Source organism: Plecotus auritus (assembly GCF_963455305.1).
Source record: "Plecotus auritus genome assembly, chromosome: 4".
Taxonomy (NCBI): domain Eukaryota; kingdom Metazoa; phylum Chordata; class Mammalia; order Chiroptera; family Vespertilionidae; genus Plecotus; species Plecotus auritus.
In genome coordinates, this window is record NC_137775.1 from 99,326,218 (window position 1) to 99,340,190 (window position 13,973).

At 43.1% G+C, this 13,973-nt stretch overlaps 1 protein-coding gene across 2 annotated transcripts in view; it reads left to right on the top strand.

Annotated features, from left to right (window-relative positions):
* The window catches only part of NUDT3 (nudix hydrolase 3), a 120,031-nt gene that overhangs the window by 95,259 nt on the left and 10,799 nt on the right, over positions 1 to 13,973 (top strand). The window contains exons 3-4 of one of the 2 annotated variants that reach the window (XM_080666679.1): positions 6,682 to 6,726; positions 7,776 to 7,860. In XM_080666679.1, the coding sequence (XP_080522805.1) occupies positions 6,682 to 6,726; positions 7,776 to 7,860 (130 nt within the window). The remainder of the gene's footprint in view (positions 1 to 6,681; positions 6,727 to 7,775; positions 7,861 to 13,973) is intronic. The other variant, XM_080666680.1, reaches the window with a different exon arrangement.

Genomic DNA, 13,973 nt, shown 5'->3' on the forward strand with positions numbered 1-13,973 from the left:
TACTAAATGCAACTCTTGCCTCTAGAGACTCCACGACCTTTAACCAACAGCCACTGGACCTGTGCAGGTTTAAGTTACCTGGCTGAGGTGCCACCTAACAACTTCCTCTTAATTCATCGAACTTACAAATGCAAACTGCCTAGCACAGAGTTTGTTTGCTACATAGAAAATAAATGTAAGGACTCTGATTCTGACTCATCTTGAAGGGACCCCGTATGGCTCAGTGTTTATTATTTTCTTTATTTTTTCATGTTTGAAATATTTCATTTAAAAAAAAAACACAAACAAAAAAAACCCTGGGAAGGGATTTCACGTAACACTGGCTTCCCATCTACTAGTGCTTCCATCTGTCTTCACTGTGATTCCTACCTTGTGGGATAGGAAGTTTGGCAGGCACCAGAAAGTTACGTGCATTGAAGGCCATATGTTTTGGTTTGGGGCTTCCTCTATAGACACTTGCACTGGAGTTGCTCCTCTGAGCTCCTTTTGGGTCTGGGCTTAAATGCTTTAATAAAGGAAACGTTTATACTAGAGCTCCCGTGAACATGCAGAATTCTTGTTTTTAGATACCCAGTGTCTCACAGAGTTACCTTTTAAATCAAGCGAAGTAGCAGGAAGCTTTTTGATACAAGTACCAGAATACCTGACTAAATATGGCTTCAACAGCACCAGTTAATTTTCTCACCTAAGAAAATAGAGGTTGGCCATTATCACCTTGCTTCAGCAGCTCAGCGGTGTCAGAATTTGGTTCAGCTTCTCATTGATTCTCTTGGCCTTCCCCTTAGGATCACAAGATGACTGTTGCAGCTCCAAGTTTCAGATTCCCACTTGACAAGCAAGGAGGTATAGGGTTTCTTTTTGTGCAATGCTTTTTTATCATGGTGGGAAATCTTTCCCAGAAACCCCCGAGAGACATCGTCTCAGGAGCCATTTATCCAGAAGTGGGTCACTGCGGAGGAAAGTAGAATTCCCTGTGCCACTCCACAAGTGCCTTAGCTCTCACCTGACAGAATCTGGACTTCCCAGTAGCAAGGCGGAAGGGAGAGTGCCTGTGGGCTAGACAGCCATCAGTGTCAGCCTAAATGTCTACCTTAGAGTAAAAAGTTTGTTTCAGCAGGTGATGGTTCACTTTGTATCCATCCTTACTACACAGCAAAGCCAGGGTTCTTTGTAATGGGAGATTATTTCAGTGGCAGGCTCAAAGTGCGTATCCACAAAGTGTCTCTGCCCAATCCTCATGTACACACTTGGGGGAGAGGGGGAACTAGAGGGAAAGATAGGGACGTCTCCCTGGCCCTTCGTAAATAAATACCTCCAATTTCAGTAAAACATCATAAAAAGAAAAAAGACATTTGAATTGTTTTTAAGGGAGAGAGAGAAACATAGATGTGAGCGAGAAGCATCATTAGGTTGCCTCCTATATGTGCCCCAACGGGTATTGAGCCTACAACCTTTTGGTGTACAGGATGCTCCAACCAGCTGAGCCACCTGGCCAGGGCTGAGGTTTTTTTCTTTTTAAAAAATAGGCACTTGCTCAGATTATTTTTGTTGACTAGACTGGAAGTGCTAGAATTAATATTTTAAAGTTCACCTGCGTATGGTTGAATAATAAAGGCCAATAGATAATTTATTTGGATTTCTTTTTTATTGTTGTTGCTAATCCTCACCTGAGGATATTTTTCCCATTGATTGATTTTTAGAGAGAGTGGAAGGGATGGGGAGAGAGACAGACAGGAACATCAATATGAGAGAGACACATCGATTGGTTGCCTCCTGCACTTGCCCTGACCTGGGACCCTTCTGTGCATGGGCTGACGCTCTACCCACTGAACAACACTGGCCAGGGCTATTTAGATGTCTTCCTGCTAAGATGGACTTTTAAATAGTCTCCTCTGGAGCAGGAACCTGTGACATACAGATTGACATTAGAACTGTCTCAAAGGAATTTGAGAAAGTTCATACCAGCACCTTGGCTGGACCACCTTCCATGTACCCGGAACCAAATCTTATCCCCAGTGTCTGGGCCAGAAATCTGTCAGATGTGACCCTGACACCTACCCCAAACCACATGTAAGAGTCGCATGAGAGATAAAAATAACAGCCTAATTGCTGCGGCAGCATTTGAGAGAGAGCTGGGAGATGGAAGTAGGACTGTGGAAAATTATGAAAAAGTAAAATGGTTATAGTGAACCTTGTCATGGAGGACCTTTGCCCATGAGGAATCTGTCTTTTTCAGCACTACGACTTTAAAGAACTGAAATCCTCTTTCTTACTAAAGAAGAGCCTCCTCCTAAGAAAACTGCCAAGTCTCAATTTTATTTACATTTTTAAATACATTTTTACTGATTTCAGAGAGGAAAGGGGAGGGAGAGAGAGAAACATCAGTAATGAGAGAGAATCATTGATTATCTGCCTCCTGGCTCTGACTGGGAATTGAACCGTGACCTTGTGGTTCATAGGTCAATGCTCAACCATGGAGACACCGTGGCCAGGCCTAAGGCTCAATTTTAAAAACTGGTAAATAGCCCAGCCTGGTATGGCTCAGTGGTTGAGTGTCGACCTTTGAACCAGGAGGTCAGGGTTCGATTCCTGGTCAGAGCACATGCCCAGATTGCGGGCTCCATCCCTAGTGTGAGGCCTGCAAGAGGCAGCTGATCAACGATTCTCTCTCATCACAGATGTTTCTATCTCTTTCTCCCTCTCCCTTCCTTTCTGAAATCAATAAAAAAGTATATATATTTTTTAAATAAAAATAAATAACAACTGGTAAATAGAGGAATATTTCTTTGCTTTCTACTATAGAATCATTGGTAGGATCACCTTAGGTAAAATTTACACAAGTAGATCCCCTAAGTATTAATATAAAACTCGAAAGAAACACTAAGAGACAAATAAAACTACTGTTAGTTTCACCAACTTGAACATTAATGAGAAGTGAAAGTAAATGCCACTGAAATTTCAGTGTACAGATGGCAGTATGATTTGACTTACTCTAGATTTTATAAGAGTGCATAAATTTTATAAAGGAAAATGCCTTTATCTTTTTCCCAACTGCGCCTTACAGAATAAACCAGGTTATATGTTGATGCTGAATGCAGAAATTACTATTAAACAAAATTTGTAAATTATATTGAATTGTCATAATATGACATTGATTTATGCCCTTAAAATTTGAAGACCATTTTCTAAACTTTTGGGGTTTTTTAATATGTTTTTATTGATTTTGGAGAGAGGGGAGGAAGAGAGAGAAACATTGATGAGAGAGGACAATCAATTAGCTGCCTCCTTCACGCCCCATACTGGGGGTGGAGCCTGCAACCTGGACATGTGCCCTGGTCAGGGTGCATGGGATCATGCTCAGTGGTTCCGAGTGTCAGCCCATGCACTGAGGGGTGGAGGGTTTGATTCCCAGTCAAGGACATGTACCTGGGTTGCAAGTTTGATCCTGCCCTGGTCAGCCCCAATTGGGGCACATGCCAGATGCAACCAGTAGATGTGTTTCTCTCATCTCTCTCTCTCTCTCTCTCTCTCTCTCTCTCTCTCTCTCTCTCTCTCTCTCTCCCCCCTCGCTCTCCCCCCCTCCTTCCTCCCACTCTCTCTAAAAATCAATGGAAAAAATATCCTCAGGTGAGGATTAATAAAAAAAATTGATTGCACAATAACTGCTAAAGAGAACTCTTTTTCCACTTTCCAGAAGAGAAAAGTGAATGATGGCATCTTTGAACCTCTATGAATTTTTCTTTACACCCGCCCCCCACCCCGCCCGCCATCCCAACCCTGACAGCTCTACTCCCTGGCCCTGTCAATGCATACCTGTGACAAGGGTGAGGGGGACACATGTGAGTGGGCTTGGGCTGCCTGGATCAGAGGACAGAATTGGCTTTCCAGCTCATGCTGGTGTGCCAGCTTGTCCCAGTTGTTCAGGCTGCTTCACTGCTTAATTCATGAATTAAAATAAGAAATAAACAAGAAATAATATATATCAATTCTTTGACTAACGGGTGATTTGTTTTTTTTAATTGGTCTTAGCTGGCTATGAAAGTGTAGTTATTTTTAAAACTTTAGAGAAGCCATTTAAATAAGAAAAGGTAGACATTTCCATTCAAGTAGACTGAAAGCCGTGTGGGGACAAGAATGGATGGGGAAAAGACTAGGAAAAGAAACAGGCATCTTGGCAAGAGAAAGGAATGGAATTCCTTGACAGATAATTAGCAAAAATTAATTTTAAAATATAGTTCACTCAGGTGTCTAGGCCTTTAAATTGGCTTCTTTTGCTTCTATTCAATATCTCTTAAAACTTTTAGAGTAGCCCTAGCAGGTTTGGCTCAGTGAACAGTGGATAGGGCGTCAACCCGATGATTGAAGGGTCCTGGGTCTGATTCTGATCAAGGGCACATACCTTGGTTGCAAGCTTGATCCCCGACCCTGGTCGGAACGCATGTGGGAGGCAACCAATTGATGTGTCTCTCTCACATCAATGTTTCTCTCTCTGTGCCTCTCCCCCTCCCTTCCACTCCCTCTAAAGATCAATAGAAAAACATCCTTGGGTGAGGATTAACCAAACAAAAAAACATTTAGAGTACTTATTTTAATTTTTGTTCATTCTATACAAAGTTACTGAGCACCTGTGTTGTGTTTAGAAAATATTTTTGTCTTAATTTTTAGGTTATTATACTAATAAGGTAGTAGTAATAGAAAACAAGCATTCCATGGCATTTCCAGGGGTTCATCTTTTCCTCACCTTTGGCCCCTTCTATTCCTGGCAGAGACAAATATAAAAAGCAAAAGCTAAAAAGTCATAGCCTGGCTCAAGAGCAAGGTGTTATCTAGCTCAGATTAGGCATTCAGTGTATATTTGTTGAATGAATGAATGAATGAATGAATGAATGAATGAATCCTCCATAGATCAGAAACAGAGCGGCACCGCAGAATGCAGCCTGGACCCTTGGAGTGGGGACCAGGTGCCTGATGGGAAGGACACCAGGAGCTGAGACTTAGAAAGATGTGGACCTAGGTAGGGAGAGGACACAGATGCAGTGCACAGTGAAGGATGGAGCCAACCTGCCTCTGACTCCGTGGCTCTGTCTGCAGCATTCACATGTCACCTTGGAGCAGGAGCCCTAAAGGTCAAGACCTGGTGAAAGCCACCTCACAAGTAAGCCTTCACCAACTGGAACATGAATGCACTTCAGATTCAATGAATTTTGTAGCATGGCCTGACAAAGAACTTAAATATATTCAGATGGTCAAGAAATAAATAAAGGAATAGCTTCTATTTTAAAAGAACAAAACATGGAAATAAAATCGTATGTAATGGAAACAGACAGATATGTAAAGAACGTATAGAAATTAAAAATATCAAATAAAATGCAGGCTAGAGATAGGATAACTCTAGCCTGGATACAGTTTAAAAGAAAATTAGTAAATTGGGATAGATTGAAAAATCCTATCTAATAAAGAGGGAATATGCTAATTGACCATCACACCCTCACAAAGATGGCAGCGCCCACAGCCAATAAGGAGGGAATATGTTAATTGACTGCCTCAGCCCCCCAGTTGCCCAGGGCCGGCCCGAGGCGCAGGCAAGCCTCGGATAGCGGCTGCCTAGCTGCTCAGGGCCACCCGAGGCTCAGGTAACCAGGGCCAGCCAAGGCTTGTGCTGCCGGCAGTGGCAGCAGCAGAGGTGTGATGGGGCTGTTGCCTTCCCCTGATCACCGGGTTGTATCCCGCCCCTGAAGGTCCCGGACTGTGAGAGGGGGCAGGCCGAGCTGAGGGACCCCCCCTCCAGTGCATGAGTTTTCATGCACTGGGTCTCTAGTTCATATATAATCTGTATATATATAAAAGCCTAAGCAACTGGCCGGTAGCTGTGATGTACAAAGACCACCAGGGGCAGACGCTCAACGCAGGAGCTGCCGAGCGACAGCAACTTTGCAGAGTGCCCTCTTGCACTCTGGGACCCCCTCGGGGGATGTCGGACTGCCAGTTTTGGCCCAATCCCCGCAGGCCAGGCCAAGGGACCCCACCAGTGCACGAATCTGTGCACCGGGCCTCTAGTACATTGGAAAGACACAGATCTTAAAAATAAATAAAATAATCGGAGATAGAGAGAATATATTTAAATGCCTAACCACTGTATGAAGTTGTCACTCCTCATCCCTGTCTGACCTTCACATTGCTCTGTGCATCTCTGTCAGTACCTGTCACTGGCACAATGACCAGGAGTATGTTTTTGTTGACTTAGTTTTGCTGAACTCCTGCCGGGTGCTGAGCTCTGTCCTGGGCACACTTCTCATAGACATCCAAGAATAAGTCAGATAAGGGCCTTGCCCTGTGGACAAGGGCCTTGCCCTTTTGTTCTAGCCTATTTGTCACTATATCCCTGGTACACGGTGTTATCTGGCTCAGATTAGGCATTCAGTGTGTATTTGTTGAACAAATGGATAAATGAGGGAATTAATCCATGGCCTTGATTATCTGCTCTGTTTGGCCAGCTTTGCAGTGTGGGGAGAGCCTGGGAGGAGACGAAATGCTCTTGTCAGTGACACATGAAACCCTGGTGTGACTCTCACCAAAATGTGTCCTTTTGTTTTTCATTTCTATTTCACAAACTGCTCAGAAGATTCAGAATGAGACAGCAATATAAACAACATCAGTGTTAATTTTTTTCCCACTTTTCAGGCTGGAGTAAAAGGGACATTGGGAAGATTAGTTGGAATTTTTGAGGTAAGTCTGTTAAAATCTTTGGTAAATTTGGTAACGTATTAATAACCACGTATATCTTTGTCCACATATATTTTATTACAGCATCTTAATCCATTCAAGATGCTGTAATAAAATATAAACTAGGAGGCTTATTAATAATAGAAATCGATTTTTCATAATTCTGGTGGCTGGAAGTGGAAGATCAAGGCACTAGCAGATTTGGTGTCTGGTTGAACATCTGCTTCCTGCTTCATTGACAACTGTTTCTGTCCTCGTGGTGGAAAATAGAAGGTTGCTCTCTAGGTCTCTGTTATAAGGGCACTAATTCCATTCCTGAAGGTCAGCCCCAAAGGCCCCACCTCCTAACCATCACATTGGGGGCTGTGATTTCACCATATGAATGGGAGGGGGGTCATAAATATTCAGTCTGTTGTAGTCTTTGTCTCCTCCGAACAGCTAGAATATTATTTGTAAGTATTATTTATCCCATCCCTATCTCTCTACCTTTCCTCCTAAGATGTGAGAGGGGTAGATAAGTGTAGAGAAGACAGAGGGAAAATGGAAGATTAAGCAGCTATAGCAAAAGAGAGAGAAGCAAGGAAATCTACTGGGGTAGGAGGAGGGGAAGGGAAGTGAGAAGCAGGGAATAAAGAGGTTAGTAGGAAAAGAGATAATCACTGGCTTGCACTGATGAGACCCTGCCCATCCAAAGTCTCTTTTCTTTCTGGTGCCCAGCTACCTAAATTTACTTGGTGCCTTTTTCTTGAGAGGTCATGACCTTCCTGCTCACAGCATTTACATGAAGTTGCACTTAAGGGAACGGAAGGAAAAAAGAGAGTAAAGCCTTGGCTTTAGAAACCCAGCCAGGGAGCTTACCTTCAAATGCAAGTGTGGCCTATTTCAAATAGCCCATCTGGTACTAGTTCATGTTTGACAGTAGGACAGTGGAAAGTAAAAGGAATCCTGTGGACATAACCTCTCTGGACATAAGTGTGAGAGTGCACTTCGCATAAGTCATCTCATCTCTGTAAGGAGTAACGCTCCCTCTGTCCTCCTCTCTTTGCCCTCAGAACCAGGAGAGGAAGCACAGAACGTATGTCTATGTGCTCATTGTCACGGAGGTGCTGGAAGATTGGGAGGACTCAGTTAACATTGGTAAGTCATCCCAGATGCCTCCAAAGAGCTCCCCACAGCTGCCCTTGCCGCAGCACAGGTGTTACTCAGAACCAGAAACAAGCACCTGATAAGAAGAGAAATAATTGCCTGGCTGGCATGGCTCAGTGGTTGAGCATCAAACTATGAACCAGGAGGTCATGGTTCAATTCCTGGTCAGGGCACATGCCTGGGTTGTGGACTCAATCTCCAGTGTGGGGCATGCAGGAGGCAGACGATCGATGATTTTCTTTTATCATTGATGTTTCTCTCTCTCCCTCTCCCTTCCTCTCTGAAATGAATTTTTAAAAATATCCTATTATTTATCTTCTTTAAAAATATATATATATTTTTTTTTAATTTAGTGGCCCAGTGCATGGATTTGTGCACATTGAAAGGAAATTAATTAGAAGAAATATTTTAATATCACTATTCTCCCTTTCTCTATAATAGAAGTGTCAGAGATGAAAAAAATTAGTAAAATGTATATGAAAATAATATGTAAATTGATAAATAAATAATAACAACATGATATAACAACAAAGACATAATATAAAAAATATGATATAAAAACAATGACTGATAAATTGATTAAACTTATTCTAATATCTCCCTGTATATCACATTAAGAGTAAAAACACTTTCAGAGTGCTTGACTAATTTCCCTTGTGATGAAGTATTACAACTTTAACATCACACACTCTTTGAACTCAAGAGAAAGCAACATGTAACTGACCATGTTCAAAAACAGGTTCAGGTAGGAATATTCCTACTCTGTCTAGAGTTTGTCCTTGTGATTTATTAATAGTCATTCACAAATGCTGGCATCACAGGAAACTGTCTTCTAATTAATTTAAATGGGAGGCCAATATCAGACAGGGACAGTTGTGCTAATAGTTGGTCTTCGGACATATTCTGTCGATGAAACCACTTTCTTTCAGCTTCAGAATGTCAACAAAAACAACCAAATTCACGATCGACGACAGATCGAAACACACCCGTGCAATTGGCACCAGCAAGAGCTTTAAATGCATCGTGCATGCATGAGTCAATGTTTATTTTTAAATTGCCAGTGCATGGTCATATGTATTGGCTGGTCGGATGGACGATCGGTCAGTCACTTAGCCTTTTATATATATACTAGTGTCCCAGTGCACAGATTCATGCACATTGAAAGGAAATTAATTAGAAGAAATACTTTAATATCGCTATTTGCCCTTTCTCGATAATAGAAGTGTCAACCAAATTCATGATAGACAATGACAAATTGAAGCACACACGTGCGATTGGCACCAGCGAGAGCTTTATATGTGTCACGCATGCACGAGTCAACTTAGCCTTTTGTGTATATAGAATAAACTTGCTTAATTAGACCTGCTTTCTGATTTAGCTAAACTTTATCCAGCCCAGTGAAGCACTCCAACTTCTCTTTCAGGTAATTGTCAGCAACACAGCAGTAAATATCAACATGAAGCAGATTATTATTGTAGATCACTCAGGGAGAACAAAGGGTAAAATATTTAACTGCAGCAGTGTTTGACTACATTCTGCACAGTGAGAAAACCTGAAGTCATTTTCAAGGTCCACCATTTCTTACTTCTTTTCAGTCGGATCAAGTTTCTGAGCTTTCTAAATCTCTGTTTTCTGGCTAATGAAAAGAAAATAGGATTCCATCGAGTCTCCTATCTACCTACTCCAGGACTTCTGTGAGGATCAAATGAGATGAGGCACAGGAAAGCACTTCACATACATCTGGTTAAAGTGTGAAATGTTTGCACCTGGCTATAAAGCAAGTCAAGTTCCTAGGCTGAAGAAACTCCAAGGAGGCTAGTCGCTAGGGAGAGGAAGCCAGGTGTTGCTATGTGACGTCATTACCCAGTGCCCACAGCCACCGTTTCTGGGCTGGGCTGGGCTGTGGGCTGTATTTTGCGCCATGGGGTCATGGCAGCGTTGGCTGCGATATGGTGGGTGTCACTCTGGAGTGGTGGCGGGGCCTGTGTCTTGGGGGAAGCCAAGTGATGGTTTGTCGGTGCCAGGTCCATGGTGCCGTTTATTTTTAAATGGCCAGTACTCATCATGGCAGCCCCTGTGTTGAGTGTCTGCCCCCGGGTGGTCAGTGCGCATCATAGCTACCGGTCAGACAGACACGTAGCGACAGATAGATAGATAGATAGATAGATAGATAGATAGATAGATAGATAGATACCAGTCAGACAGACAGACACTTAGCAATAGATAGAAAATAGATAGATAGATAGATAGATAGATAGATAGATAGATGATAGATAGATAGATAGATAGATAGATAGATAGATAGATAGACTGACTGACTTCAGAGCGGAATGGAGAAGGAGAGAAAGATAGAAACATCAATAATGAGAGAGAATCATTGATTGGCTGCCTCCTGCATGCTCCTGCTGGGGATCAAGCCTGGCAGCCCAGGTATATGCCCTGACTGGGAATCAAACCATAACCTCCTGGTTCATAGATCGACGCTCAACCACTGAGCCATGCCAGCTGAGCAATAGGGGGATATCCTAGCTAATAAAGAGGGAATATGCTAATTGACCATCACACCCTCACAAAGATGGAGGCCCCACAGCCAATAAGGAGGGATTATGCTAATTTACTGCCATGCCCTCAAAGATGGCAGCGCCCACAGCCACAAGATAGCGGCATCCAGGCCCCTCAGTCCTGCCAGGGCAGCAGGCGCGCAGCACTCTGCGTGCCTGCCTCCGGAGTCCCCTCAGCCCCCCAGCTACCCAGGGCCGGCCCGAGGTGCAGGCAAGCCTCAGATGGCGGCTGCCCAGCCTCCCAGGGCCACCCAAGGCTCAGGTAACCAGGGCCAGCTGAGGCTTGCACTGTCGGCAGTGGCAGCAGCAGAGGTATGATGGAGGCGTCGCCTTCCCCTCATCGCTGGGTTGCCTCCCGCCCCTGAGGGCTCCTGGACTGTGAGAGGGGGCAGGCTGGGCTGAGGGACCCTCCCCCCGCCCCCAGTGCATGAATTTTCATGCACCGGGCCTCTAGTATTTAATAAAACAAGCATGTCTATTTTTGAACTTGTAAAAGCACAGTAAAACCTCAATATAACAGACTAATTGGGGCGAGGTGGTGTCTGTTAAAGCCAAAAGTCTGTTATATAATAAAGTAGGTTTTCCAAAAGCATATGTTAAAAAATTGGCAAATAGGTTAGTTTACCTGTTTTTACTTATGTAAACACATTTGTGTAATTAAAATTAAGTATGTATGAAAAGTTTAATTTCACAGAAAAGTTTTCTATGTATATTACAGTAATTTTACATTTATACTGAATAGGCTCAGTAAATGCGTCCATTCACCAGTCACCTTGAGTAAACAAATTCACATGGCTGGGGCATGGCTTAGTGCAAGTCAAACATCGGCCAGCAGGGCTTAAAACTGCTGCAGAACACGGGAAGGTGTGGCTCAGCGATTAGAGCATCATCCTGTGTTCCAAAGGGTCTCAGGTTCGATTCCTGGTCAAGAGCACGTACCTGGGTTGCAGACTCAATCCCAAGTCCCAGTCAGGGTTCTTGCAGGAGGCAGTCAATGAATTTCTTTCACCTCAATGTTTTTCTCTCTCTCTCCCCACCCCCTCCCTCTCCCCCCCCCTTTCCCTCTCTCCCTCCCTCCCACTCTCTAAAAATCAGTGGGAAAAATATTCTCGGGCCCTGGCTGATGTGTTCAGTGGTTAGAGCATCGACCTGTGCACCAAAGGGTCTAGGGCAGGGGTGGGCAAACTTTTTGACTCGAGGGCCACAATGGGTTCTTAAACTGGACCGGAGGGCCGGAACAAAAGCATGGATGGAGTGTTTGTGTGAACTAATATAAATTCAAAGTAAAGGAGCGGAGGGGAGAGCAAGAGAACCGGATAGAACAGCCGGATCCGGCCCGTAGTTTGCCCATGGCTGGTCTAGGGTTTGATACCCGGTCAAGGGCGTGTACCTCAGTTGCAGGTTTCCCAGCTCTGGTCAGGGTGCATGCAAGAGGCAGCCAGTCGATGTAACCCTCTCATGTCAATGTTTCTTTATCTCTTTCCCCCTCCTCCCTCCCTTCCATCTCTCTAGAAATAAATGGAAAATATATCTTCAGGTGAGGATTTAAAAAATCCTCAGGTGAGGATTAACAGCAACAACAAAAAACTGCTGCAGAAAGTCACGCCACACAACGGAACCAGTTACCTTGAGATGCAGTATGATCAGATCAGTATGATCATGTGCTAATCATTCACCAAACACTTTAACATCAGTGACTCTTGGATGTAAATATGTAGTAGACTATAGTTGTAGGTATATAATATTTATGTTGGCAAAATTACTACAGTGTTTTTTTTCTACATATGGCCTATTCGCTAAAATTTGTTAAAAATAATACGAAAAATAAGTTGTCAATTTAATTATAAGCAAATCTTCGTTAAAAGCATTTTAAAAATTAACAGGTGTTAATTTTCACATATGACATACGGACCAGAAATTCTGTCTGTTAAATCGAGGTCCGCAAAATCGAGGGTTTGCTGTATTTTGAAATGTATAAAATGAAGCTGAAGCTGGGTACATGGTCAACAAATAGAAACATGGCCCATAAAAATAGGAAATGGCCCTGACCGGTTTGGCTCAGTGGATAAAGCATCGACCTGCAGAGTAAGGGGTCCCAGGTTCGATTCCGGTCAAGGGCACGTACCTTGGTTGCAGGCACATCCCCAGTAGGAGGTGTGCAGGAGGCAAGCAGATCGATGTTTCTCTTTCATCGATGTTTCTAACTCTCTATCCCTCTCCCTTCCTCTCTGTAAAAAAAAAAATCAATAAAAAAAAAAAATATATATATATATATATATATATATATATATATATATATATATATATATATATATATATATATATAAAGGAAATGTTACTAAAATCAGATTGGATCCTCCTCCACAATGCCAGGCCCACTGCTGGCCACAGAACCCCCAGGTGAGAGCGGGACCTTATGCTACTTATTCTTGTCAGAGAAAACTGTTGGCCTGGTGGTGTGAGTTCCTCTCCAGAGCCATTAGTAGATGCAGAGTAGTAGAAGTAGTTTCCAATTATATCCATACTAGAGGCCGATGCACAAAATTCTGCAAGAGTAGGCCTTCCTTCCCCCGGCTGCTGGCACTGGCTTCCCTCTGGCACCCAGGACCCAGGTTTCCCTCACAGCCCTGGCTTCTTCCGGAGGAACGTCCAGTTAATTAGCATATTACACTTCTATTATTATAGAAGCATATTACACTTTTATTAGATTAGCTTTCTCCTAAAGAGCTGTTTGCTTTGATCTCTGAGATCACTATTGTATTCATGTCTTTGAACTAAAAATTGAGGTGATTTAATGGTTGGGTCATGGTTTAATCTTTTCCCTCTGTACACATGTATAGTCTAGAAAAGTAATATTGATTTAATTTCTGTTTTAAGTTGGCAAACAGACGAAACACTTGCCAAAACCTCTCCCTTTATTGTTAGTGTGTGCTTTGCTACCAGTCCCCTCATACTGCTGATGTGGGCATTTCATAGCCCTTTAGCTTTCCATGGTTTTGTGTCTGGTAAGGGTGCAATATGCTTAAGTAAAGGAATTCAATTGGGGGTAATTAAAAATAGACTCCTGGACAGCTGGAGTTGGGCTGAGAGGGAGACAGGTAGTGTGGCGTGGCCTGTCCACAGAGCCCTCTGTCTGGCAGGAGTCACACTATGATAGGAATTTTTAAGGTACCATTGCACTATTAATACCCAAAAAGCCTTTCACCTGTGCTCCCACCCCTGAAAATTGACCCTGATGAAGTCATCTAAACTATGGTGAATAAGCCCAGTCAGCATGGGTCAGTGGTTGAACATCACCCTAGAACCAGGAGGTCAGGGTTCAATTCTTGGTCAGGGCATATGCACAAGTTTAGGGCTCAATCCCCAGTGTGGAGCATGCAGGAGGTCATTCCCTCTCATCATTGATGTTTCTATCTTTCTATCCCCCCCCCTTCCTCTCTGAAATAAAAAATATATTAAAAAAAATTAAAAATGGAGAATAAGTTTATGAGCCTTCATTTTTTTTTTAAATCTTTATTGTTGAGAGTATTACAGATGTCACCT